Source organism: Pelodiscus sinensis, chromosome 4, assembly GCF_049634645.1.
Source record: "Pelodiscus sinensis isolate JC-2024 chromosome 4, ASM4963464v1, whole genome shotgun sequence".
Taxonomy (NCBI): Eukaryota; Metazoa; Chordata; order Testudines; family Trionychidae; genus Pelodiscus; species Pelodiscus sinensis.
Window position 1 is genome coordinate 93,859,447 of NC_134714.1, and position 24,105 is coordinate 93,883,551.

Sequence of the window (24,105 nt, forward strand, 5' to 3'; positions counted from 1 at the left end):
GTCCCGCTCGTGCCGTCCAACTGTTGTTCCTCTCCCTTTGAAATGCACAAAGGCCGCCTATGGCTCTTAGACACTACAAAGAAGAGGCACAGAGGAGAACCCATGCCAGCAGGGACTGCTTTCGTCCCCACTGGCATAGGTTCCCACTATCTCTCTCCCTCTGAAAGATACAAGACCTGTGGGCGGCTCCTGTACATTTCCAAGAGAGTGAGGCAGTGGGAACCTGAGTCTCTCCCTTTGAAATAAACAAGAGCCATAGGTGGCTCCTGTGCATTTCAAAGGGAGAGGCACAGTGGGATAGCGAGTGCCCCTTATCGACTAATCGAGTAGTCAATGGAAATTCCATCGACTACTCGATTAGATGATTAATCAAAATTTAACATCCCTAACACACACACGCACAAAATCCCACCCTATGGAGCTGCACCGTTATAGCCTATTAGTAAAAAAATTACAAGTCAGAAAATGCAAGAAAGAGTTAACGTTTTCTATTAGGGATGCAAGTATCACCAGTAAGGGTGATGCTTATCACTAACCAGTTAACCAGCACCTGGCCTGGCTAGAGTAGCCTACCACCCATGTCTAGACCCATTATGGCATGCTGCAGGTAGGGAGCGCGCCAGCCCAGCTGGGCCCACCTTACCATGCCATAGGGCGCTCCAGCCCGGCTGTGCTCACCATACCATGGGCAGGTTGCTGCTCCAGCGGCCCTCCACCTACAGTGAGACATGGTGGGCAGTTAACCAGTTAAACATATTGTTTAACTCGTCAACATTTTAAATGCTATTTACATCTCTATTTTCCATTCAGAGCTGTTTGTGAACAATTACTCCATCATAAAATATTCGGGATACAATAATCAGTAATGTTGCTGTTAGAACTTGGACCTACATTTTCTGATTTTGTAAAATTTCTTTCACTCTAAAAGTCTATGATGTTAAGGGAGAGTGCATTGCTGTGCCTTTTGGATCAGTCGTAAATGTTGCATTAATATGGATTCTTGCATTTGATTACACAAGTTAAAGTTTTAATAATGCTATAGTGCATGTTAAGTGCTAGGTTTATGATTTGCAAAGTAGCAACAATAATTATTCTATTTGGGTACAGTCAACATTTAATACTTGTAAGTCAAGTTCTTTTTAAGTAGCTATACTGAACAATAAAACATTTTTTTAAAAAGGTTAGATTGTCAGTCTACACTTAGCATAAGTTAGTTTTGAATATATCACCATTCTAAAGGCAAGTCAAAAGTATAAAATTTAGTTAAGTTACATCAAAGTATAGAAATCACAGTAATTGAATGATTTTACGGAACCACACTATCTATGCTCCTGGGTCAGTGGTGTGCATCCTCACAGGAGCATTTGCACGGATTTAACCGGCAGTGTGGGGCAGTTTCTCAAAGGCAACAGTCAATGTCAAGCAATATAGTGTCTGACAATGCATCGACCTAATAGCACTGAGTTAAGTGCCAGTCCTTTCGTGAAGGTGGAGTTAAGTTGGTATAGTGGAAAAGTTACATCATTTGGAGCTACATTTTAATGTAGACATTGACAGATTTAGGTTGACACACTCTGCCTTACTTCAACCTAACTTAGGCCTGGGCATAATACGACCCGCCAAGAAACTGGATCCAGCATGCGGACGCAGTGGGGAACCCCAGGCAGGCTTGCTGCTTGCCTCACCCTACCTGCACGCAGCTCAGAAAAGTGGTTGCCGGGCCATTTCTCTTTCAAAACTGTGATCCAGGAGTGGGGGGAAGCTTCAGGAGCTGCTCCCACCCCCAGCACAACCCCAATGGCTGGTTTCTGGCCAGAAACTGGACAATGGGAGCTGTTTGAATAACAGGCTACCACAAAGCACCACACCTCCTCTCCTCCGGCTTGTAGTTATTCTCACATGCATATGGCCTTGCAGCCTGTACGGGGGCGGAGCAGGCAGGCAGAACGGCTGGCTGGCAAACATGATGGGCTGCTGGCTGGGAGTCACAGAGGTAGAATCTCCTGGACAGAGCCTGCCTCTGGCACCCCAGCTCCTCCCTTCCCCAGCCCTCTTCCCCCCCACTCCACATACCCAAACACTCTGTCCCTTCCTACAATGATATCTCCCTCCCTGATCCAGTCCCAGATCCCCCGCACCAGATCACAATCCCCTCCTGCCCTAGGTGGTAACTCAAATTCCTGATCCCCAATCCCCTGCCCTAGGTCACATCCCAAACCTCCACACCATAGTCCCCTGTTCTAGGTCATAACCCACTGCTTACCAGTCCAATGCCCTGGTCACAACCATTTCCTTCACCCAAACTTCCTCCCAAACCCCACACTCCCTCCTGCATCCCAATCCCTTACCCCCAAGAAACCTTCTGCATCCAACTTCCATCCCAGACCCCGCATCTCCTCCATTAATATCATGGAAGAGTACAGCCCTTCACCACTTTCCAAAATCCTGAGTGGTGCCTTCCCCCCCACAAAAAAAATATTGCCCACCTCAACCTAACTCTATAGCGTGGACCAGTCCTAAGAAACAGACAGATTAAATTAGTAAATAAAGATGCGTTTCATGGGAATGGAAGATAAAGTACACGTCATCTTACCAAAGAAATGTAATAAAGCATGTGGTCAATACGATTTTTTTTCAAATTTAACCAAAAACATATCTCCTCTGTCTTTTTCAATACTCCTAACCCATTTTATTTGGGACTTACAGGCAGCCCCCGGGTTACGTACAAGATAGGGACTGTAGGTTTGTTCTTAAGTTGAATTTGTATGTAAGTCGGAACTGGTACATATTGTAGGGGAAACTCTAGCCAAACATTTCTCCAGAGCTCAGTTTTATTCTCCCACACCTCACTTCCCTCAGTCCTTTATTCTCAAGCTGAGGTGTCTGCTGAGAAAAGCCGCTCTGCGTCTCCCTGGTCTGCTGGGGGGGGGGGGGCTAGCTTCGCGTCTCCCTGGTCTGCTGGGGGGAAGCAGCTAGTGCGGGGTTGCCTCACCCCGTTTGTAAGTAGGGATCCGATGTAAGTCGGATCCATGTAACCCGGGGACTGCCTGTATTTAGGAGCTGCTCACTATGTTTGAGAGGCTTCTAATTAATTAAATTCTCACACCAGTTTAGCTCTACCTGTGTTTAATGATATGCATCATTCAGTATCAGATATTCCAGCTTGACTGTAATCAGGCTAAATTCAGAGCATTTAGCCCATTTAAGTCCTTATCGTACAAGCTGTTTCTAGCTCAAGACAATGGAAACTGAAGAGGCTCAGCACCTCAGGATCAAATCCTTAAAGAAGGTAGAGAAAAACAGACATGCTACTGTTATAATTCTGGCAACATAAAGACAAGTAACTCACATACAGCCTGACTTTTCGAAGAATAGTGTTCCTAAGGATAAATGCACTTGACACACATGCAAATCTTGGATCACAAAAATATCTAGAAACAACTACTGAGGCAGTGTATGTTCCTAGAGAGGTCTGCATGTTTGGCATAAGACTATATAAAGCTCTCAATCTTTCAGTTTCTGAAGTATCATTTAAGACTAAGAATTTTAAAAAAAAGAAGCAGAGAAGAATGATGGGCAAGTCTAGGTCTGCCAAGGCAATATACTTGGAAATGTTTTTGTACAGAGAACTCTTTTGGCGTCATGAATTGTAGTTCCCCACACTTAGGAGATGTCCCTTCTACCGGAATGTGACTAATGGCCCAAATATTTTCAAATAAAAGGTTTGCTCTGCCAAAGCAAGCATCTGAATTAACTAATTCAAGAATAATGGAGGTAAAAATTTGATAAACTTCAGTGACACCTTACAGATTTCATAGAGAAAAGTGTCACAAAGTGATTTAAACCAAGCCTCTTCAGCTATCCTTCAATGCAAGGATGATATCTGCACTAAGGGGGTTCACGGGTGAGTTATTAAATGCCTGAGGAGCCCAATTTTTGGGCTGCAGATTTTCCCACAGAAGTGATAGGTGTGATCCTAGAGGCGACATAATTGTTGCTTGGAGGTTTGTGTTCCCTTTCTTCCCTCTTTTGTTGCTTCTGTCTCAAATACATCTGTTCTCCTCAAAGTGAGCTGCGGCACCACTGCATTCTGTTCTGTGACAGGTCCTCCCAGTTTGGTGGGTTGATGACTCCCTTTTAAGGTGTACTTACAGTATGTCGTTGAAGCACTTCAACTGCCCTCTACAAGCCTTTTCCCCCTGATTTAAGAGTACTTGCTTTGGGAGGTAAGCGTCAGGCCTATGTACTAGGAAGTCAATGTGTAGTTGTCTGTACGATTTACTGATAAGCCAGGTATTTTGGTTAATCTTGTCGACTACTCGAATTCCCCTTCCCCCCTTGCTGCCTCTATATCAGGCAGGAGCCAGTGCCGGGGGGAGCTGGCTTAAAAGTTGGTTTCCCCTCAGCAACAGCTCCACAGTGCCACCTGCTCCCCACCCCCACACTGCTGCGTCTGGGGTAGAGCAATCCTCCTTGATTGGATCCACTTCGTCATCTCCAGCCTGATTCTGGCCTGCATATTTATACCTGCCTCTGGAAATTTCCACTACATGCATCTGACGAAGTGGGTCTTTGCCCACGAAAGCTTATGCTCCTACACTTCAGTTAGTCTATAAGGTGCCACAGGACTACTCGCCGCTTTTGCGGATTCAGACTAACACGGCTACCCCTCTGATACTTGGTTTTTAAACTGGCTCCCTTTATGGACCAGCTCCCACCTCGCACCCCACACTGGTGCCTCTGATACAGAGGCAGCAGCGTGGAGTGGCAGGGGGCTCCCCAGCCCCAGCCCTGGAGCTTATCGAATAGGTGTGTAACCACTAAGATTTCATGCAGTTACACAACTGTTCAATTACCCGATATACAACATCCCCATTATGTACACAATGGCCAGCTGAGCAGAGTTTGCAAGTTATGAAACACAATTTTTATACTGCTGATGTTGGTTGCAGTGAGAATGCCAACGTTAGCGTGTCAGTCTTCCCAGCTGATCCTGAGAATCCTCCTGAGGCAGTGCTGCTGGAACCACTCCAGCTGCTTGAGATGCCTTCTGTAAGTTACCCAGGTCTCACACCCATAGAGAAGGGTGGGGATGATAACTGCCTTGTGAACCACGATCTTGGTGCCTGTCTGTAGATCACTATCACTGAAGACTTGTTTGAGTAGTCTTCTGAAGGACGCACGGGCGTCATTTTGGAAGGGTGGGTGGGGGCAGAAGCCATGCACTCCGGGACACTCCCTTCACCAGCCTGGAAGGAACCGTCCACTAAAGGAGAGGTTTCTGATCCTGAGGCAGTGCCCTATTTGCAGGATATCCCTCTGTGACTAGGTGTGTCAGCCCTGCACTGGCACATCAAGAGCTGACCCATCTTTGTTAGAGGAAGAAGCCATGCCCCATTTGCTCTGCTGGGCATACTCCAGCTGGAACCAGGGTATAAAAGGCCTGAGATAAGCTTAATCTGGGCTGACTGCTGAGAAGTCAGGTGTACCACAAGCTGATTAAGTGAACCACAGCTGTTCCAAGTTTAGGGGAGTCAGCCAAACAGAACCACATCGACCCACACTGACCAGGGATGTTGCAAGGAATACAGAGACACTGAACTGCAGATGCCACAGAATCAAGTAGAAAGGGACCCATGGAACTATAGGGGGAATTGGCTAAAAGGCTTGGAATGTTGCAGGTTGATCCCTGCCGAGCCGGTGGCAAGAGAGTCCATCACCAACAGGGCTCTGGGTCAGAACTCAGTGGAGCGGGAGGGCCTGGATCCCCCCACCCTGGCCACCACCCACCAGAGGGTGGTGGACCCGCCTACTATACACCAACTGTGGCCATTAGGCTGCGCTACCCCAAGCTCAGGGGATTATACAGTGGGCCATACTATCCCAACTTTAGGGGGCTTGTTCTATTGACTTTGGCTATTGGACCAGATTATCCCAAATGAGAGCAACTGTTAGAGGGACACAGTAACAACCGTGGACACTGATCCACATAGTCCTGAGATGTGGGACACCCTTTAGACCATGGTGTCCAACACGCTAGCCACTAGTCACATGTGGCTATTTGGCCAACTGAATGTGACTAGTTTGCTATAGCAGGAGTGGCTACTGCTTCAGAAATGGTTGGACACCATGGCTCTAGACTCGTATGTGGGACTATGATTTCTCCCTCCAATCCCAATGTATGATGGAGTGTATCATCTAGGGATGTGATAGTGCATCCATTCATACGCCTGGGCTCATCAGTTAACATTCACAGTCCCCCAACCCCCCACATTGCTGCCTCTGTATTTAAGCCAGCTCACCACTTGCACTGGCTCCCACAGAGCCGCCTGCCCCTTCGCACAGTTGCTTCTGATAAAGAGGCAGCAACGCAGGGTAGCGGGTGAGAGCCAGCTTTTAAGCCTGCTCTCTAGGTGCACCAGCTCCCAAGGTGTTGCCTGGACCCCACACCGCTACCTCTTATGGAAAGCAGGAACCAGCGAGCGGGAAGCCACCTTTAGCCAGCTCCCCACATTCACCAGCTCTTGCCTGCCCCGTCTCCCCCACTTCTCCCCACCATGTGTAAGCGATGAAATTTTGAAGGGTTACACAATTACATAATTAAACTCATTTTTACATCCCTAGTATCAGCCCCACAATACCCTCCCATTACTATTAATCAATTAAGTCTGTACCCAGTAAGTCACATACACGTAAGATGCCATCCACTATGCAAATCACAAAACAGACCATAGTCTCTGCATTTATGGAGCGCTTTTCATCTTCAAATCATAAAATCACTAATATGAGTTAATTAATCCTCAACAGCCCTGAGAGGTAGAACTGCAATGGAAATAAATAGTTGTTAGACTACTACAAGCTATTTAAAGAATCTAAAAGTTGGATGTTGGACAACAACTTCTCTATATTAACTACTAACATTAACTGCTACAATTTAAACCAGGACTGATTTAAGAACAGAGGCATAATCTAGAAGGAAAAAGCTGACTATTATAGCAATGAAGCAATTTAGGAGCCAATACAACTTGCACACATACTTTATACAAATTTACCATATCCTTGCTTGAAACTAAATTTAGTCCTAAATTCACTTCATGCCTTACTTCCGCAAGTTTTAAATCTAATATATAAAGGAGAATGGTTGTGCACTAATAACTTGGACACTATAAGAGCTATCGCAACCAAACTTTGCATGGAATAATCTTTTATCCAGTAGAAAAGGTTTTAAGGTACTGTGGGAGGGAAGAGATGACAGACCGACGCCTCTCCCCGGGGCTGCACAGAGCTTGGCAGTGCAGGGAGAAGCGGCTTCCTGGAGGAAGTGCAGGGGCCAGTCACTCACTAAAGCCGGGGGAGAGACAAGGAAGCAGCATGTGGCTTCTTTCCCCCTTCCTCTCCTCAGGTTCCTCATACAAGTTGACAGTTGATATAACTGATATTTCAACAATGTATACTGACAAAATGCAAGGACAGTCACTTAAAGTAGTTGGAATTTATTTGGAGATATCTTGCTTTTCACATGGACAACTCTATGTTGCGTGTTCAAGAGTTGGAAGTGGAAAAAATTTGTACATATTTGTTAAGAATAATGAAACAAAAAATATAGTTTACAATAAAGTTTGATAACATGTAAAACTGGTTGTTTTATACTTTTAAAATATATTTTAATCCCTATAGAACTCAGTGCAACTTTTCTACCATTCAAAAACAATAATGGACTACTGTTTTTCTAAATTTTGTTCTTCCACTTTCCCAAGCAACGCCTGGTAACTCCCACTAGTTTCCTTATAAGGATGGCACAATATATTTTGAATAAAGAATGGTCTGAGCTATGTCAGTTTCAAGTCAAAAAAATTATTCACACCACCAATGAACTTCACCCTTTTAAAAGTTGTTAGAATTATTAGAAAGAGAAAAGATTCAAATACTTTAAAATTAAGGGAAAACTTTTCAGAAAGGGAATTTAAAATCCATGAAAATGTGCAAGACTCAAGTTCTCTATTCACAAAAACAAATTAAGTCAAACACAAATAACTGTACAGCAAGTCAAGTTTCCTTACAAATCAACTCTGACCAGGAGAGATAAGACACATCCACTCAAGAGAAGAGCGACAAGAATGATTAAAGGTCTAGAGAACATGACCTATGAAGCCAGGCTTCATGAATTGGACTTGTTTAGTTTGGAAAAAAGAAGATTAAGGGGGGACATGATAGCGGTTTTCAAATATCTAAGGGGGTGTCACAAGGAGGAAGGAGAAAATTTGTTCCTCTTGGTTTCTGAGGACAGGACAAGGAGTAATGGGCTTAAAGTGCAGCAGGGGAGGTTTAGATTGGACATTAGGAAAAAATTCCTAACTGTCAGGGTGGTCAAATATTGGAATAAATTGCCAAGGGAGGTGGTGGAATCTCCCTCTCTGGAGATATTTAAGAACAGGTTAGATAGACATCTGTCAGGGATGGTGTAGACGGAGCTTGGTCCTGCCTTGAGGGCGGGGGGCTGGACTCGATGACCTCTCGAGGTCCCTTCCAGTCCTATGATTCTAAGTCTTAGGCCTCTTTAATAAGATAGCAAACAAGAATGTCTTTAAAAATGCACATGTCCACTAAGTACTGCCTCCGGAGAGCTTCATGTGAAACTGGGAGTTAAATACAGTACTGGACTTGACTGACAAATGCATACCAAAACAAACCAGAAAGATTATAACAAAGAGTGCTCTCTAACTGCATCAGATTATAATGGCTCTGATAACCTATTTTTAATTCCTGTGCCATTCAGTTCCTCCTAAAATGGCTATTTTAACACTGAAATGGCTTGTTGAGTGTATATTCATAACCGATCTGCTTGTAAATTTTACACAGAAATCAACAATACCTTGTTATTTTTGTACATAAATAAGAAAGTAAAACAAAGATGAAAAGTGTGTCTGTTACACACAGAGGTCACGCTGTTATTAGTTTAAATCCAATGTTTTACTGGATTAAAAGTAGTATTCGATTGGGTTGTGGGGTTTTTGTTTGGTTTGGTTGGGTTTTTTTCGGCTAGTGTGTTTTGATCTGTGTTCTTGTGAGTGTAAGCACGATACTGCAGCTTAACCAACACAAGTTAATCTGTCTGCCCGCAAATAACTCAATACTAACTTGACAGAAAAAACAAGTTTCCAATTTAGCTCTGTGGAGGCTCACACACCAGCCAAACCCCAGAGGGGATTTCAGAGCCCAGGCCCAGCCCAAGCATCTCCATTGCAATTTTATAGACTAGCAAGCTTTGGTCGTGCTGCAGGTCTTTTATCATAGTGCAGAGTACCCAAAGAGTACTATATACTAAGCACTTGTTCCTACTGAACTACAAAATGCCATGTCAATATAAATATCTTTTTCACAACTCAACATGGTGCTTTTTGACAGCTCAGTATCATATAAAGTGTTATTTTAAACCCAGTAACTACCTTTAAAACTTGAAAATTATGTTTACACAGAAACATGCCAACTGGTGAAGTTAACTCTGGCGACAGAGCCATGTAGTCTAGACATACCCAAAGAGAGCTATTATGTTGGTCTGATATGATTTGCTCTTTACCTTGTTTCTGCCCTTTGTGTGGTCTATACAGGACCTCAGGGCAACAAGCACATCCACAGTGGACTCCAAAGATGATGCCAATAGACACAGACAAAAAATGTATTTTTGTCCACACAGCACTGGTGAGATCTGAAGACACTCTGAAGTCCAGACAGCTAAAGTTTAAATATGGGTTACTGGACAAGCTAATGACTCCATCACAAATGGACTTACTGCTGATTCATGGATTAGGTCAGTTGTAAGCGCCTCACACCTCATTTATCCACAAGGCAGAAGAAACATATGATTTGCTTGGTCACTCTCATATTTACCTAAATCTTTCTAGGCTCTTCTCTACAAGCTACACAATAAACTGTATGTAATTAACGAATATACTCTTTCTAAAGTTCTTCTGCAATGGAGTCGTAGGTAGTCAGCAAGTGAGACTTCACTTACCAGAAAAGAACCCAGGGCACATTTATCGGGATAATGAGCCACAATAGTCAGATTAGCCATTAAGCTTCTAAGTTTTCAAATACAATTTGCCTTATCAGTTATAGCAAAAGCGAGCCATAAAACATTTTTAGACACACTCTTCAACTTCTGGGATGTGGATTTAAAAAAAATCCCTACTAAAATGTGTACTCAGAGAAAGAAATATGAAAGAGTGAGTAAAAAGGGAAAACTGAGTGAAATAACTGGATTTAAGTATTGTGAATTAATGCAGTATTTACCTCTTCATTCTTTTTCTGCACCCATTCTTTGTGTTTCTCTTCAGCTATCTTTTTTTTCCTTTCAAGTTCCTGCTTTTCTTTTCTTTTCTCCAGTTGTAAATTCATTTCCTAATTAAAATAAATGTATATACATAATTTATTTTCAAACAAATCAAAGTAATTTGAAAAGCATAAAGTTCAGATTTACCAAAATCATTACATGGCAGTGCTTTCTAGCACTAGCTTATGATCTCAAATCCATTCATAGAATACATAAATTTAAAGCGACAAGAATTATCTGAAAAAATCTTTAAGATGGTGCAAAAAATAGTTTCTGAGATGCACATTACTGGTTGACAAGACACTAGTCACACGGTGTCAGCAGTTATTTCTAAGAATCACTTTCTGAAATCAACTTTATATACACACACACACACACACACACACACACACACACACACACACACAGGCACCAATGAAAGTCACTAGTGACTTTTTTTTCAGTAGAAACTTTCAAATTTCTTGCAGTAACAAAGACTGTCAAATATATGATCAATTCTGTAACGTTTACAGACGTTATAGAACCAACGTAAATGTGCACAAAAATGCATCAGCACTGGATGTCCTAATACAGACAGGGTGCTGGTGAATGCTACCATTTTAAATATCATTTCGCCTATAGCAGTTCTGAGCAAAAATAGATGGCCAGTATTTAAAACAGCAGCGACAACCCATTTACACTAGCACTTTCAATGCTGCCAATGATGATGTTAAACCAGACAGGAAATTCCTGAAAGTTTTCCATAGTTTAGAGAGGGCTAAAAGTCAGGGAAGAGGGAGAGCAAGCAAAGAGGGGAAAATTCTTGACATATTTCCAATTTCTATTGTATAAAAATGTTTTCATTAATTTACAGTCAAACAGCAAAATTAACTCTGCAATCTCATCTTATTCCTCGGTATTCATCTGCATGTGCAGTGGCAGGACTTTGCTACATAAAAGGAACATATACGGTAAGGTTGTCAACATGCAGACAACCACGTGATTAACCAATAACGCTAGGCTTATCAGTTAACCCTGTCAGCTCATGTATTCCTCCCCCACCCCCCACCCATATGCATGAGGAACTGGTTTTAATTCAGCTCTTTGTGTGTGCTGGCTCCGTGGACCCACCTACCCCCTCCCTTACTGCCTCTCCTACAGAGATAACAGTGAGGCAGGAGACAGGAGTCGGTGCTTGGGGGGGGGGAGGGGAGCTGGCTTTTAAGAGGCTATCAGTGGGGTAGTAGCACAGTGAGGGGCGGGCAGTGGGGGCAGGGGAGGTTCCTATTAAGTAGCTTCTGACCACAAGGAGCTAGGACCTCCTTCTCACCCTGTGGACAGGGCCTGCTGCCATCCCATGCTGTTGCCTTTGTATCAGAGGCAGCAGTGTGGGGTGGCAAGCAGAGTTGGTCTGCGTGGGGAGCCGGTTTTTAAATACTTACTCATGAAGGGAGATGTTCTGAATGTCTCCCCTCAGGACACAAGTTGATGGGAGTTGTTCATATTCAGTTAGGGGGGCTAATTAGGAGTAGTATGTGTGGAGGTTGGGAATAGAGAATGAAGTTTATAACAGAGATGTAAGTAACTAATTGAGCAGCAGGAGGCAGGGCTGGGAAGAGCTGACTTTCTCTCCCCAGCACCATCTTCACAGAGAGGCAGGGGAGGGAGAGGCTGTGCCTCTGCTTTTTAAATGTAGTAAGAGCCACACAGAACCCGCTGTAGCTGAAATTCCATCAACTACTTGATTAGCTAATTAAATGCAATTTAACATCCTTAGTTCATAATCAAGTCCAAAGAGTTTATTCTGCAGGCAGACTTCAACTGTCATATCAGGAAGTGTGAACATCACAGAAACTTGGTGGGACAATACACGATTGACATGTTTGTACAGAAGGGTACAGCTTGCTCAGGAAGGGTAGACAGGGGAAAAGGGAGGAGGTGTTGCCTTATATATTAAAAATGAACACAAGTGGAGTGAGGTGGAGATGGACATAGGAGCCGGAAGTGTTGAGAGTCTCTGGGTTAGGCTAAAAGGGATTAAAAAGAAGGGTAATGTCATGCTAGGAGTCCACTATAGGCCACCTACCCAGGTGGAAGAAGTGGATGAGGCTTTTTATAAACAACTAAAATACCATCCAAAGCCCAAGATTTGGTGATGATGGGGGACTTCAACTATCCAGATATATGTTGGGAAAATAACACAGTGGGGCACAAAATATCCAATAAGTTCTTGGACTGCATTGGAGACAACTTTTTATTTCAGAAGGTTGAAAAAGCTACCTGGGGGAAGCTGTTCTAGATTTGATCCTAACAAATAGGGAGGAACTGGTTGAGAATTTGAAAGTGGAAGGCAGCTTTGGTGAAAGTGATCAAGAAATAATAGAGTTCACAATTCTAAGGAAGAGTAGAAGGGAGAACAGTAGAATAGAGACAATGGTTTTCAGGAAGGCAGATTTTGGTAAGCTCAAAGAGCTGATAGGTAAGGTTCCATGGGAATCAAGACTGAGGGGGAAAACAGCTGAGGAGAGTTGGCAGTTTTTCAAAGGGATATTATTAAGGGCCCAAAAGCAAGCTATTCCGCTGTGTCGGAAAAATAGAAAATATGGCAAAAGACCGCGTTGGCTTAGCCACAATACCTTGCATGATCTAAAAATTAAAAAGGAGTCCTATAAAAAATGGAAACTAGGACAAATTACAAAGGAATGGACAGGGTAGGCCCACTGCTCAGTGAGGAGGGAGAAACCGTAACAGGAAACTTGGAAATGGCAGAGATGCTTAATGACTTTTGTTTCAATCTTCACCGAGAATTCTGATGGAATGCCTAACATAGGGAATGCTAGTGGGAAGGGGGTAGGTTTAGAAGATAAAATAAAAAAGAACAAATTAAAAATCACCTAGAAAAGTTAGATGCTTGCAAGTCACCAGGGCCTGACAAAATGCATCCTAGAATACTCAAGGAGTTGATAGAGGAGGTATATGAGTCTCTAGTTAGCATCTTTGGAAAATCATGGGAGACAGGAGAGATTCCAGAAGACTGGAAATGGACAAATATAGTGCCCATTGATAAAAAGGGAAATAAGAACATCCCAGGAAACTACAGACCAGTTAGTTTAACTTCTGTGCCAGGGAAGATAATAGAGCAGGTAATTAAGCAGGTATAAACACCTGGAAGGTGGCAAGATGATAGGGAACAGCCAGCATGGATTTGTAAAGAACAAATCGTGTCAAACCTATCTGATAGCTTTCTTTGATAGGATAACGAGTCTTGTGGATAAAGGAGAAGAGGTGGATGTAGAATACCTAGACTTTAGTAAGGCATTTGATATGGTCTCGCATGATATTTTTATCAATAAACTAGGCAAATACAACTTAGATGAAGCTACTATAAGGTGGGTGCATAACTGGCTGGATAACCGTACTCAGAGATTAGTTATTAATAGTTCACAATCCTGTTGGAAAGGTATAACAAGTGGGGTTCCGCAGGGGTCTGTTTTGGGACCGGCTCTATTCAATATCTTCATCAATGGTTTAGATATTGGCATACAAAGTACGCTTATTAAGTTTGCAGATGATACCAAGCTGGGAAGGGTTGCGACTAATCTCCAGACTAATCTTGAGGATAGGGTCATAATTCAAAATGATCTGGACAAATTGGAGAAATGGTCTGAGGTAAACAGGATGAAATTTAATAAAGACAAATGCAAAGTGCTCCACTTAGGAAGGAACAATCAGTTTCACACATACAGAATGGGAAGCGACTGTCTAGGAAGGAGTACGGCAGAAAGGGATCTAGGGGTTATAATGGACCACAAGTTGAATACGAGTCAGAAGTGTGATACTGTTGCAAAAAAAAAAAAAAAAAAAAAAAAAAAAAAAAAAAGCAAGAAACATGAGTCTGGGATGCATTAACAGGTATGTTGTGAGCAAGACACGAGAAGTCATTCTTCCGCTCTCCTCTGCACTGGTTAGGCCTCATTGGGAGTATTGTGTCCAGCTCTGGGCACCACATTTCAAGAAGGATGTGGAGAAATTGGAGAGGGTCCACAGAAGAGCAACAAGAATGATTAAAGGTCTAGCAAACATGACCTATGAAGGAAGGCTGAAAGAACACGGTTTGTTTAGTTTAGAAAAGAGAAGATTGAGGGGGGACATGATAGTTTTCAGGTATCTAAAAGGGTGTCATAAGGAGGAGGGAGAAAACTTGTTCATCTTGGCCTCTGAGAATAGAACAAGAAGCAGTGGGCTTAAACTGCAACAAGGGAGGTTTAGGTTGGACATTAGGAAAAAGTTCCTAACTGTCAGGGTAGTCAAACACTAGAATAAACTGCCCAGGGAGGTTGTGGAATCTCCATCTCTGGAGATATTTAAGAGTAGTAAGATAAATGTCTAGACAGTATTTGGTCCTGCCATGAGGGCAGGGGACTGGACTCAATCTCTCGAGGTCCCTTCCAGTCCTAGTATTCTATGATTCTATAACAAGATTTCAATGTAAATTTGTCAAGTCTAATTTCAACACTAGAAGGGCTAGAATGAAACTTTATGTTTTTAAATGAATGGTTTATATTATGGAAAATATAACAGTATTATTCTTTCAATACAGTTATTTTCCCAACAAAAATGTTTAGGGTCTGTATGTTACATGCAGTTTTCATGTGAGAATCTTCGTTTTCGACATCAGTTCTTGGATTTGAAGAAAAAAAATCCCAAAATAGTCATTGTTTAAAAATACAATTAAGAAATTATGTATTTTAACAAGATCTAGGCAATTACAGACTCATAAAGGACCTGATGAATCTGCGCTGTAGGCATGTTCCTCTGCTAGAGTGATATCTAACGTATCCTAGAGCAGCAGTTAGAAAAACAAGAGTCTGCACTCCCTGTGGGGCTGGTAAGGCCCCTTGGCTGAAGCACAGCTACCTGTGGGACTAAACACTCAAGCCCAAAGCCCCAGAACCCCTGCCCGTATGGGGCACTGGATTTTTTTTATAGTATGTGGGAAGTGGCAACAGTTCAGGAAAAAAAGTTTGAGAACTTCTGTCCTAGAAGGTATGTGCTCAACGTGATTTGGAATGGATGTTTCTATCTACACATTAGCTTTCTTTAGGATAATTTTAATATCACTCACTCTGAAGTTTCTCAGAATCTGAGCCTAGAATACTTTTTAAAAAACAGTGTTAATGTGAAATTTTACAAACAAATATGCTTTTCTCTTCTTACAGACAAGTTTAGCAAAATCACTGAAAGTTACTAATGCTTAATATTTATAGAATTATTTTCAATTAAATATATTCAGAATTCTGTTTTTAACCCTTCTATTATTTCCTTTGGTGCCGAGAATTATATCACTGATTTTAAAAATCTATTTAAAACAGATGAGTCATTCCAAATTGTTTACTGTATAAATATTTCATTGTCTCAAGTATGTAGAAGTAGGGATTTAAGTGACTAGTCAATTACACGACAAGCATAAGCTTATCCCCAAGGGAGCAGGAGCCGGTGCCGGGGGGAACCAGCTTAAAAGCCGGTTCACCCCAGCACCAGTTCTGCAGGGGTTGGGGAGGCAGTGGGACCAGGCATGCGTCAGTAATCAGCTGATTCCCAGCTCATGCCCAGTCCCAGGATGCTGCACTTCTGCTTTTTAAATGCATTAAGAGCCTGCTGGCCAGTGACAAATCCCCCCCCGGGTGCTTCAACCTTTTAAACGTATTAAGAGCCTGCTGAATCTTAACACATTTAAAAGGCAGAGCCGCAGTGGGGCTGGCATCTAACCCCACTGCAGTGCCACCGTTTATCAACTAGGCGATGGAAATTCTGTCGATTAGTTGCTTAAACTAAATTAATATTCCTATATGGCACTTTGGTTCTGATCCAATCTTGATGACTAAGATTGCACATGAAACACATTTTTCACGTATCACCAGAAATTAGTTTGAAACAAATATTTGGGGGAGGAGGGACAAATGAATGCCAACTTAATCTAAAAAGGAAGTCCAAAATATGTGCTGAATGCTAGGGAAGTCAGAACACATTGCTGCAGTTTACCAAGTAATTTCAACTTTCCTCTGACCTTGAACTCAGCAAAGTATTTTAACACTTGTCTTCAAAATGAAGGCTCCAAGTACTTTACAAACACTAATGAGTTAAGCCACGAAAAATATCTGTGTTGTATATAGGGATGCAAGCAACTAGTCAACTATCTGATACGCATAAGCTTATTGGATAGTCGAGTAGCAACTCAACTAGTTGCTGCCCCCATCCCTTGCTGCATCTTTCAGAGACAGGCAGCAAGAGGGGAGGGGGGAGAGGAGCTGGCGCTGCAGGATTAGGGGGGGAGAGGAGGAAGATGCACAGTGGTGAAATGGCGAGTGGGGACTGAAGCAGGCCCCCGCTCCTCCATGTTTCCACTGAAGCTGCTTCAGCCTTTGAAATGTACAAGTGCCCTGTGGTGCTGAGTCCAGCAGCCCGAGCCTGGTCCCAGCAGCCTCAGATTGCACTGATCACAGTGCCTCTGCATGGCGGCTCTTACTACGTTTAAAATGCAGAGCTGCAGCATGGGTAGCTTCTGGCGCTGGCACGAGCCAGGACTGCTCAGTCCCAGCTCAAGCCAGTTCCTGGAGCCACCCCCTCTGCAACTCTACAGAGCAGTTATATCGATTAATCGTACAGTCAATACAGACTGTATCAACTATACAATTTGCCTGATAACCACATTTTAGCCTTAGTTGTATCCTCTTAAAATAAGGGATAAAGGATCTTTCGGAAAAGGCTTTATTTTCCAAAAGATCCGTGTCTAGACTGGCGCTTTTTCCCGGCAAAGCTCCGTGCCGAAAAAAAGAGGCAGACATTTTTATGCTAATGAAGCGGGGGAGATTTAAATCCCCGCTTCATTAGCAATTGCGATGCGTCTAATTTGCATCCCTTTTATGAAAAAGGGATGCAATTTAGATGTAGTCTTCAAGACTAGGTTATTTATAAGAAAGCAAAAGTTTGGAACTTCTGATTGTCTCACTTTATTCTGCGTAATTAAAGGATAAAGAAAAAAATTGGGATAGGAAGCACTTGTTGTTAATATTTTGGGAAGAGGTATGAAATAGTTGTATAATACCACACCTTGGTGCCAACAGTATGCCTCATGTCTAACCATGTACCTTGGCGTGTCTATACACAACACACATCCTGTCATTCATGTTTTATTGCTAAATGTAGGTGTATTTAACCATGAGGAAAATCAAGGTACAATTACACAAATATGTTTTAATCCTTTAAAGCTGAACCACTACCAGACAGTTGTATAAGAGAATATGTATACCACAACTCCAACTAAGTGTAACAATTTAGTAAAGAGAAATTAATGGAACATGAATCACACTGGTTTACCCAAACACAAAAGCTAAGCATGTCTAAAGATTCCCTTAAGCTAAAGAACAGATCTACCTCGTTTTCACAACAAACAGAAAAAAAAAATCTTCATTTCACTGCCTGTTAATCGGATGTCAAAACTAAGGAAAAATAGAAATATTCACCTCTAACGCTCTGGCTTGTAAGCGGATGCGTAGCTCTTTCTCTTTGCAAATGAACCATTCTTCCCAAGGGGAGAGATTATCTATTGGAGAGGACTGTTTTTTCTTTTCTGTTACATTACAGTTTTCAGCACTGTATTACAAATGAAAGGGAAGACATTTTAGTGGATACTACTTTCAAATCAAATTTATTTCAAAATTAACCAGTGCAACTGATATGAAATAATGACGTTCATACTTTGGGTATTTATGATACCATAAATTCATTTACTTCTGCAATTCTGTGATAACATCTAGAATAAAGTGATAAATGGCATTTTTTGGAACTTTTGATTGTCTATTTTACTCCACATAATTAGCTCATTTTCTTAAGGAATAATTGTAATAGTCCAAACTATGGAACAGATTCAAAATGCTACCATTTAACAAAAACAAAAAACCGTTCACATGTTTCCTTCCTTCTCCTGAAGTATAGATCAGGAAAAAGCAGGGAATTAAAGTTACATCTGCTATATGCCCTCTTTGACCAGTAACAAGTCCAGTGTGTCTCAACCCTTCAGGTCTAGTAACAGATTTTAATGTCACCAAGTAACCTGAACTTTGAGGTGAACTTTAATTAGAACTTATTTGGGACACCCCATATAACTCACTCATGTTCTTTTCCCCCACTCATCAGTAAGATAGCTATCCCAATCTCAAGTCAATAAAACCTGATAATACACCAGATACTTTTACACATGAGCTAGCAAATGTATGTGATATTAGACTCCATTTTGATCAAAACTAACTTATAAATGACAATGAGCTCATCTGTGAGTTTTCTACATATCTTTCTAGATTACACAGAATCTTCTCTTCTTTCAGACAATAAAAATGGAAATTCCCTCTTTCCAGCAATGTATGCTGAATTTCTTTGATGTCCTGAGGATACTTAACTATACTTTTAACATTACTACTGTGAGTAGTCCCACTGATGTAGTTCAAGAGGCATCCAGAAATTATTTAATAGTAACATTGTAAAATAAATTGACTATTTAATGAAGTATATTTAAACATAGGATTTTTTTTTCAATATAAAAGACACTGAAGATTCAGCAACTTCAGTATCTGTTCTTCATATCTAACATAAACCCGCTCCATTTATAATCAATAATAACCTATAAGGAGGATAAATATAATTATTATTCAAAGACAACACTAAACTGAGAATCACAGTAAACATTAATGAGAGCAGTGAAATAATATAAAGGGAACAGAATGATAAACATATTTGTAGAAAATAATGAGATTTAACTTGAAAAATGCAAGCTAATACACTTGGAAGAAAATAATCTAAAACTTAATTGTTCAGGTGAGGGGGGCAACCTGAGGAGTCCTAATAAAAAACACCCAGATCACAGTGGCTATTGTGTGAGATAGCAGGAAAAGAAGCCAACACAAAACTGTGTAGACAAGCGGAAAGAGGCAGGGACAATTATTCAATACATGACTGTGGTTAGAGTGCACCTTCATTATTGCACTCCATAAGAGACTGAAAACTGGAGGAAGTTTAGAGCAGAACTACGAAGACTGAGGTCTACAGGAAAGGTAACATTAAACCAAAAGAGCCTGGTGAATTAGGGAAATAAATACAGTACAAGTATTTGAAGGGTATAAAAATCAAAAACCACAAAAATGATTTAGGTTGGTAAAAGAGATTAACTATAAGTTATCAGAACAAGTTAAACAGAGAAAAATATAGGCTGAATATCATCATTAACCATTATAAGGGTTAATTGGGACTTTCAAAATGACTCAGCATTAGCCTAATTTTACTCCTATGACTTCAACCTTCCACAGTCTCCTGAGAGATGGAGCAGAAGACATATCTGAGATATTTAGACTGTTAGAGACTGGATAAAATATATTGGCTGGAAAAAAAAAGGAAAGTTTATGTATAGAAAATATGTAGAAAACTCAGATTCCCACTGGAATTTTATAAGTTAGTTTTGATCATAAGCAGTCATAATTTGGCAAGCAATGTGTCCCGGTAAGGATAGTCTTTTCCACCTTTAAGACTCTCAAACAAAGAATTCCCAAAATAGCGGCTCTGTGTGTGTCAAATCCAAAGTAATTTTGGGGAGTATGGTTTGTTAAAGTACAGATTTTTCTTCTGAAAACATCAGGCTCACTTTAAAAAAACATCCTTTATAAGAAAACAAATCATAGAACACTAGAACTGGATGGGACCTCAAGAGATCATAAAGTCCAGTTCCCTGCCCTCACTGCAGGACCAAGCACCATCTAGATCAGAGTTTCCCAACCAGGGGTCCACAGAACCCTGGGGTTCGGCAGACCATCATCAGGGGTTCTGCGAGAAATCATTATATATATATATATATATATATATAAACACCTGTAAGCTCTTTACAAGTACGTTTTTGTACAATAATTTAGCAGTAATAGAGTTGTGTTCCCTGCTGTCAACTTTTTCTGGCCAAGCAAGCGTTTTCATAGGTAGGAGTTCCTCGGGATATCAAAAATTATTGTAGGGGTTCCTCCATGGAAAAAAGGTTGGGAATCACTTATCTTGATCATCCCTGATAGATGTCTATCTAATTTCCTCTTAAATGTCTCCAGAGATGGAGATTCCACAACATCCCTAGGCAATTTATTCCAGTGTTTCACCACCCTGACAGTTAGGAAGTTTTTCCTAATGTCCAACCTAAACCTGCTTTGCTGCAATTTAATGCCACTGCTTCTTGACCTATCATCAGAGGACAAGAAGAACAATTCCCCCCACCCCCTTTTTTTAAATATGGAGATATACCTATCTCATAGACCTTGATAAGTTATAGAGTCCAGTCCCCTGCCCTCATGGCAGGATCAAGTACCAACCCTGACAGATTTGCCCCAGATCCCTAAATGGCAACCTGAAGGATTGAACTCACAATCCTGGGTTTAGCAGGCCAATGCTCAAACCACTGAGATATGCCTCCTTGAAATACCCTTTTTGATACTTGAAAATTGCTATCATGTCCCCCCACAGTTTTCTCTTTTCTAAATTAAACAAGCCCAATTCTTTCAATCTTCCCTTACAGGACATGTTTTCTAGACCGTTTATCATTTTTATTGCTGTTGATGGAATCTGAAAAAGGGATGAAGTAGTCTTAAAGTTTTATGATTTTTATTTTATATGAAATAGTCTGTGATCCAACTGTGATCCAATACCATCTACAGATAATGACTTTGTGACAAAGATGCTCTGAATACTGCTTGCTGACATCTGACTCACCTAAAAGTAGGATGGAAAGTCAAAGTACCATTTTTCTGAACTAATAGAAAAATGGTTTTCAACTTGTGGCCTACAGGCCCTTGGGACCAGAAGATTATGCATAAGCGGCCATGAAAGGTGATTATTCATAGTTTCAGATACCAGAAAAGCCATTCCATTTTTTCTGATCAATCAAAAGTGCGTGAATACCGCCAGAACCAGGTCAAAACCTGTGAGCTTTTATGGTACCTATTATATTGTTTTGACTGGATAATGTCACTGGTACCATAAAAGCCCATAGTTTAGCACCCTCACTCACACTGCATCAAATGTCATGCTGAACATGTGCAATATTTAAGCTGAATTCTGTTCAATCAATTTTCAGTCTACTCTAAGACATCTATAGCTGGCTTCCAAGAACCACAGATTAAACTTCCAAAGGAGTCAGCACCTCTATTTGAAAATGTTTGGAGCCCCACAAATGGAAAAAAGGTTGAAAATCACTGTACTAAAACATTCATAAACATGATATTTTATTATTATTATTATTTTTATTATTATTATTATTGTGCATTATTACCTTGATTAGGTGACTAAATAAGTATTTAGCTGTGTAACTTTCTACACCCAAATTTGAAAATCTAGCCTTACAAGGAAGGAGCATGATCACACATCAGTGATGGGGATGAGAACAGATCCAGGAGTCTGAACAAGGCTGCGTCTAATGTAGCAAAGAGACAGGGAATGGAGATTACCTATTGTGTTTACTCCTCTTGACGGTTGTTTGCCCCCTAGCTGATGTTGCCGCTGCCTCCCTATCCTCCTCTTCATTGCAGCTCTGGAAGCTGTGATTGTAAGTTGGGGAAAGCAGGGAGTAAGTAGAGGAGCTCAAAGGCTGCTCATCCTCAGAGCTGGTTGGGGATGAAATGCTGCAGTAGGCTTCCCTCCTCCTAGTCCTGGGCTGATCACTGAGCATGGAGGCAGTAAGCATCTGTCAAAAGTTAATGGGGTAAGAGCAGTGCCTGTCCATAGGTCCCACAGTTTCCAACACACAAGCCCCTACCACCCACCAACCTTTCAATCCACAGGTCCCTGCCCCCCTAACCCCAGCAAGGATGTGAACAAATAACTGGTTAGCCAGTGAGATTCACCCTTACCCAGGAGCAGTGGCCACAGGTGGGGGCTGTTCCAGCCCTGCAGCTGCACCTCACACAAGGGAGGGAGTGGATCCTGCTTAACTGGTTAAACCTAAGGTTTAACAGGTTAACTGATTAACTGGGATTTTACATCCCTCTTTTCCATCCCTATTGGAAAAAGAGGAGACTGAGGGGGGATACGATAGAGATATATAAAATCATGAGTGGTGTGGAGAGGGTGAATAAAGAAAAGTTATTCATTCATCTGTCAGGGATGGCGTAGACGGAGCTTGGTCCTGCCTTGAGGGCGGGGGGCTGGACTCTATGACCTCTCGAGGTCCCTTCCAGTCCTATGATTCTATGATTCGTTCCCATATTATAAGAACTAGAGGACACCAAATGAAATTAATGGGGAGCAGGTTTAAAACTAATAAGCAGAAGTTCTTCTTCACACAGCGCATAGTCAACCTGTGGAACTGCTTGCCAGAGGAGGATGTGAAGGCTAGAACTATAAGAGAGTGTAAAGAGAAGCTAGATAAATTCATGGAGGTTAGGTCCATAAAAAGCCATTAGCCAGGGGGTAGAAATGGTGTTCCTGGCCTGTCTTTGTCAGAGGCTAGAGATGGATGGCACGAGACAAATCGCTTGATCATTGTCTTCGGTCCATCCCCTCTGGGGCACTTGGCGCTGGCCACTGTAGGCAGACAGGCTACTGGGCTAGATGGACCTTTGCTCTGACCCTGTACGGCCACTCTTATGTACACCCCACCCCCAGCTTCCAACTCACAAGCCCCTGTGCCCCAACCTCAAACTTAGAATTCACAGATCCCTCAGCATCACCTATCTCCACCCCCAGGAGCTGCTAACCCTCCAGGACAGTCCTGAAGTCCCAAGGAATTAAAGATTTTTTTAAAATTAAGATTATGTCATGTGATAAAGCCTCCACACACCCGCGCCCAGAACGGGCAACAGCCCCCCCCTCCCTCCCTCCCTCCACGGGCAACACACACCCACACCCAACACGGGCAACCCCCCCCCCCCCCATGGGCAACACACACCCACACCCAACACGGGCAACCCCCTCTCCCCCAGAACGAGCAACCCCGCCACCCCTCAGCTTCCAACCCACAGTCCCCACCCAGCCCCCGTTTCCAGGCTCCCACCACCCCGACCCACTCGCGTCCAACCCACAGGCCTGCGACACTCCCGACTCCCAGCGCGCCGCCGCCGGCCCGGCCCGGCCCTAACTGCCGCGCGCTACCTGAGGCCGCTGCTTTGAAACCCGCAGTCTCGGCTCCGCGCTCCCATCAGCCCCCGCGGCCCCGCCCGCCCTGCCAATCGCCGCTTGCAATGGGCTCCATGGCAACCGGGACGCTTCGGCCTTGCGCGACGTCTCCTGCCGCCCTCTCTCCCGCCGGCCAATCCCCGCCTCGCGCCCAGGCCCAGCCGCACGGGGGAGGGGGGTCGCTCCTCAGCGCCAAGCTGCAGGACTAGCGGGAGAGGCGGTACCGCTGCCCCGGGGGCCGGTCGATACTCCCCGCGCTGCCCCGGGCCTGAGGAATCCCGCTGGGGTTGGTGATGGGACGTCCCAGCTGCCGCCCCCCTGACCCCAGCCCCGTTGTCCCTACCGCCCTGCCGGTGCAAGGCCTGGGATTTCCAGCTGGTGGGCGCCCCTCCTGCTGCTCGGCTTCCCCCTCGCCGTTTGAACACCAGCGAGCCCGTCCCGCAGGGCGCGCCTCTGCCTCCTCACAGAGAGAAACTGGGTCCTTGGGGCCGCTCTGCACAGGGCCCCGAGCTCGGGCTGCCCGAGGCTACTGCTTGAAGGAAGCTGCCCAGCTGCTGTGCATTTGGACTTTCAACCCAGGCCGCTTCCAGCCCCATCGCCCT

At 42.9% G+C, this 24,105-nt stretch overlaps 1 protein-coding gene across 4 annotated transcripts in view; it reads right to left on the reverse strand.

The window, feature by feature from the left end:
• The window catches only part of CCDC34 (coiled-coil domain containing 34), a 38,316-nt gene extending 14,447 nt beyond the window's left edge, over positions 1–23,869 (reverse strand). Inside the window, exons 1-5 of one of the 4 annotated variants that reach the window (XM_075927772.1) lie at positions 23,410–23,428; positions 22,240–22,330; positions 21,838–22,073; positions 17,833–17,962; positions 10,291–10,398 (exon numbers count right to left, since the gene is read on the reverse strand). In XM_075927772.1, coding sequence (XP_075783887.1) covers positions 10,291–10,398; positions 17,833–17,962; positions 21,838–22,073 — 474 coding nt within the window. In that variant the 5' untranslated portion in view covers positions 22,240–22,330; positions 23,410–23,428. Of the gene's footprint in view, positions 1–10,290; positions 10,399–17,832; positions 17,963–21,837; positions 22,074–22,239; positions 22,331–23,409; positions 23,746–23,846 lie in introns of those variants that run through there. The other 3 variants (XM_075927773.1, XM_075927771.1, XM_075927770.1) reach the window with 3 other exon arrangements.
• Between the last annotated feature and the right edge of the window lie 236 nt (positions 23,870–24,105).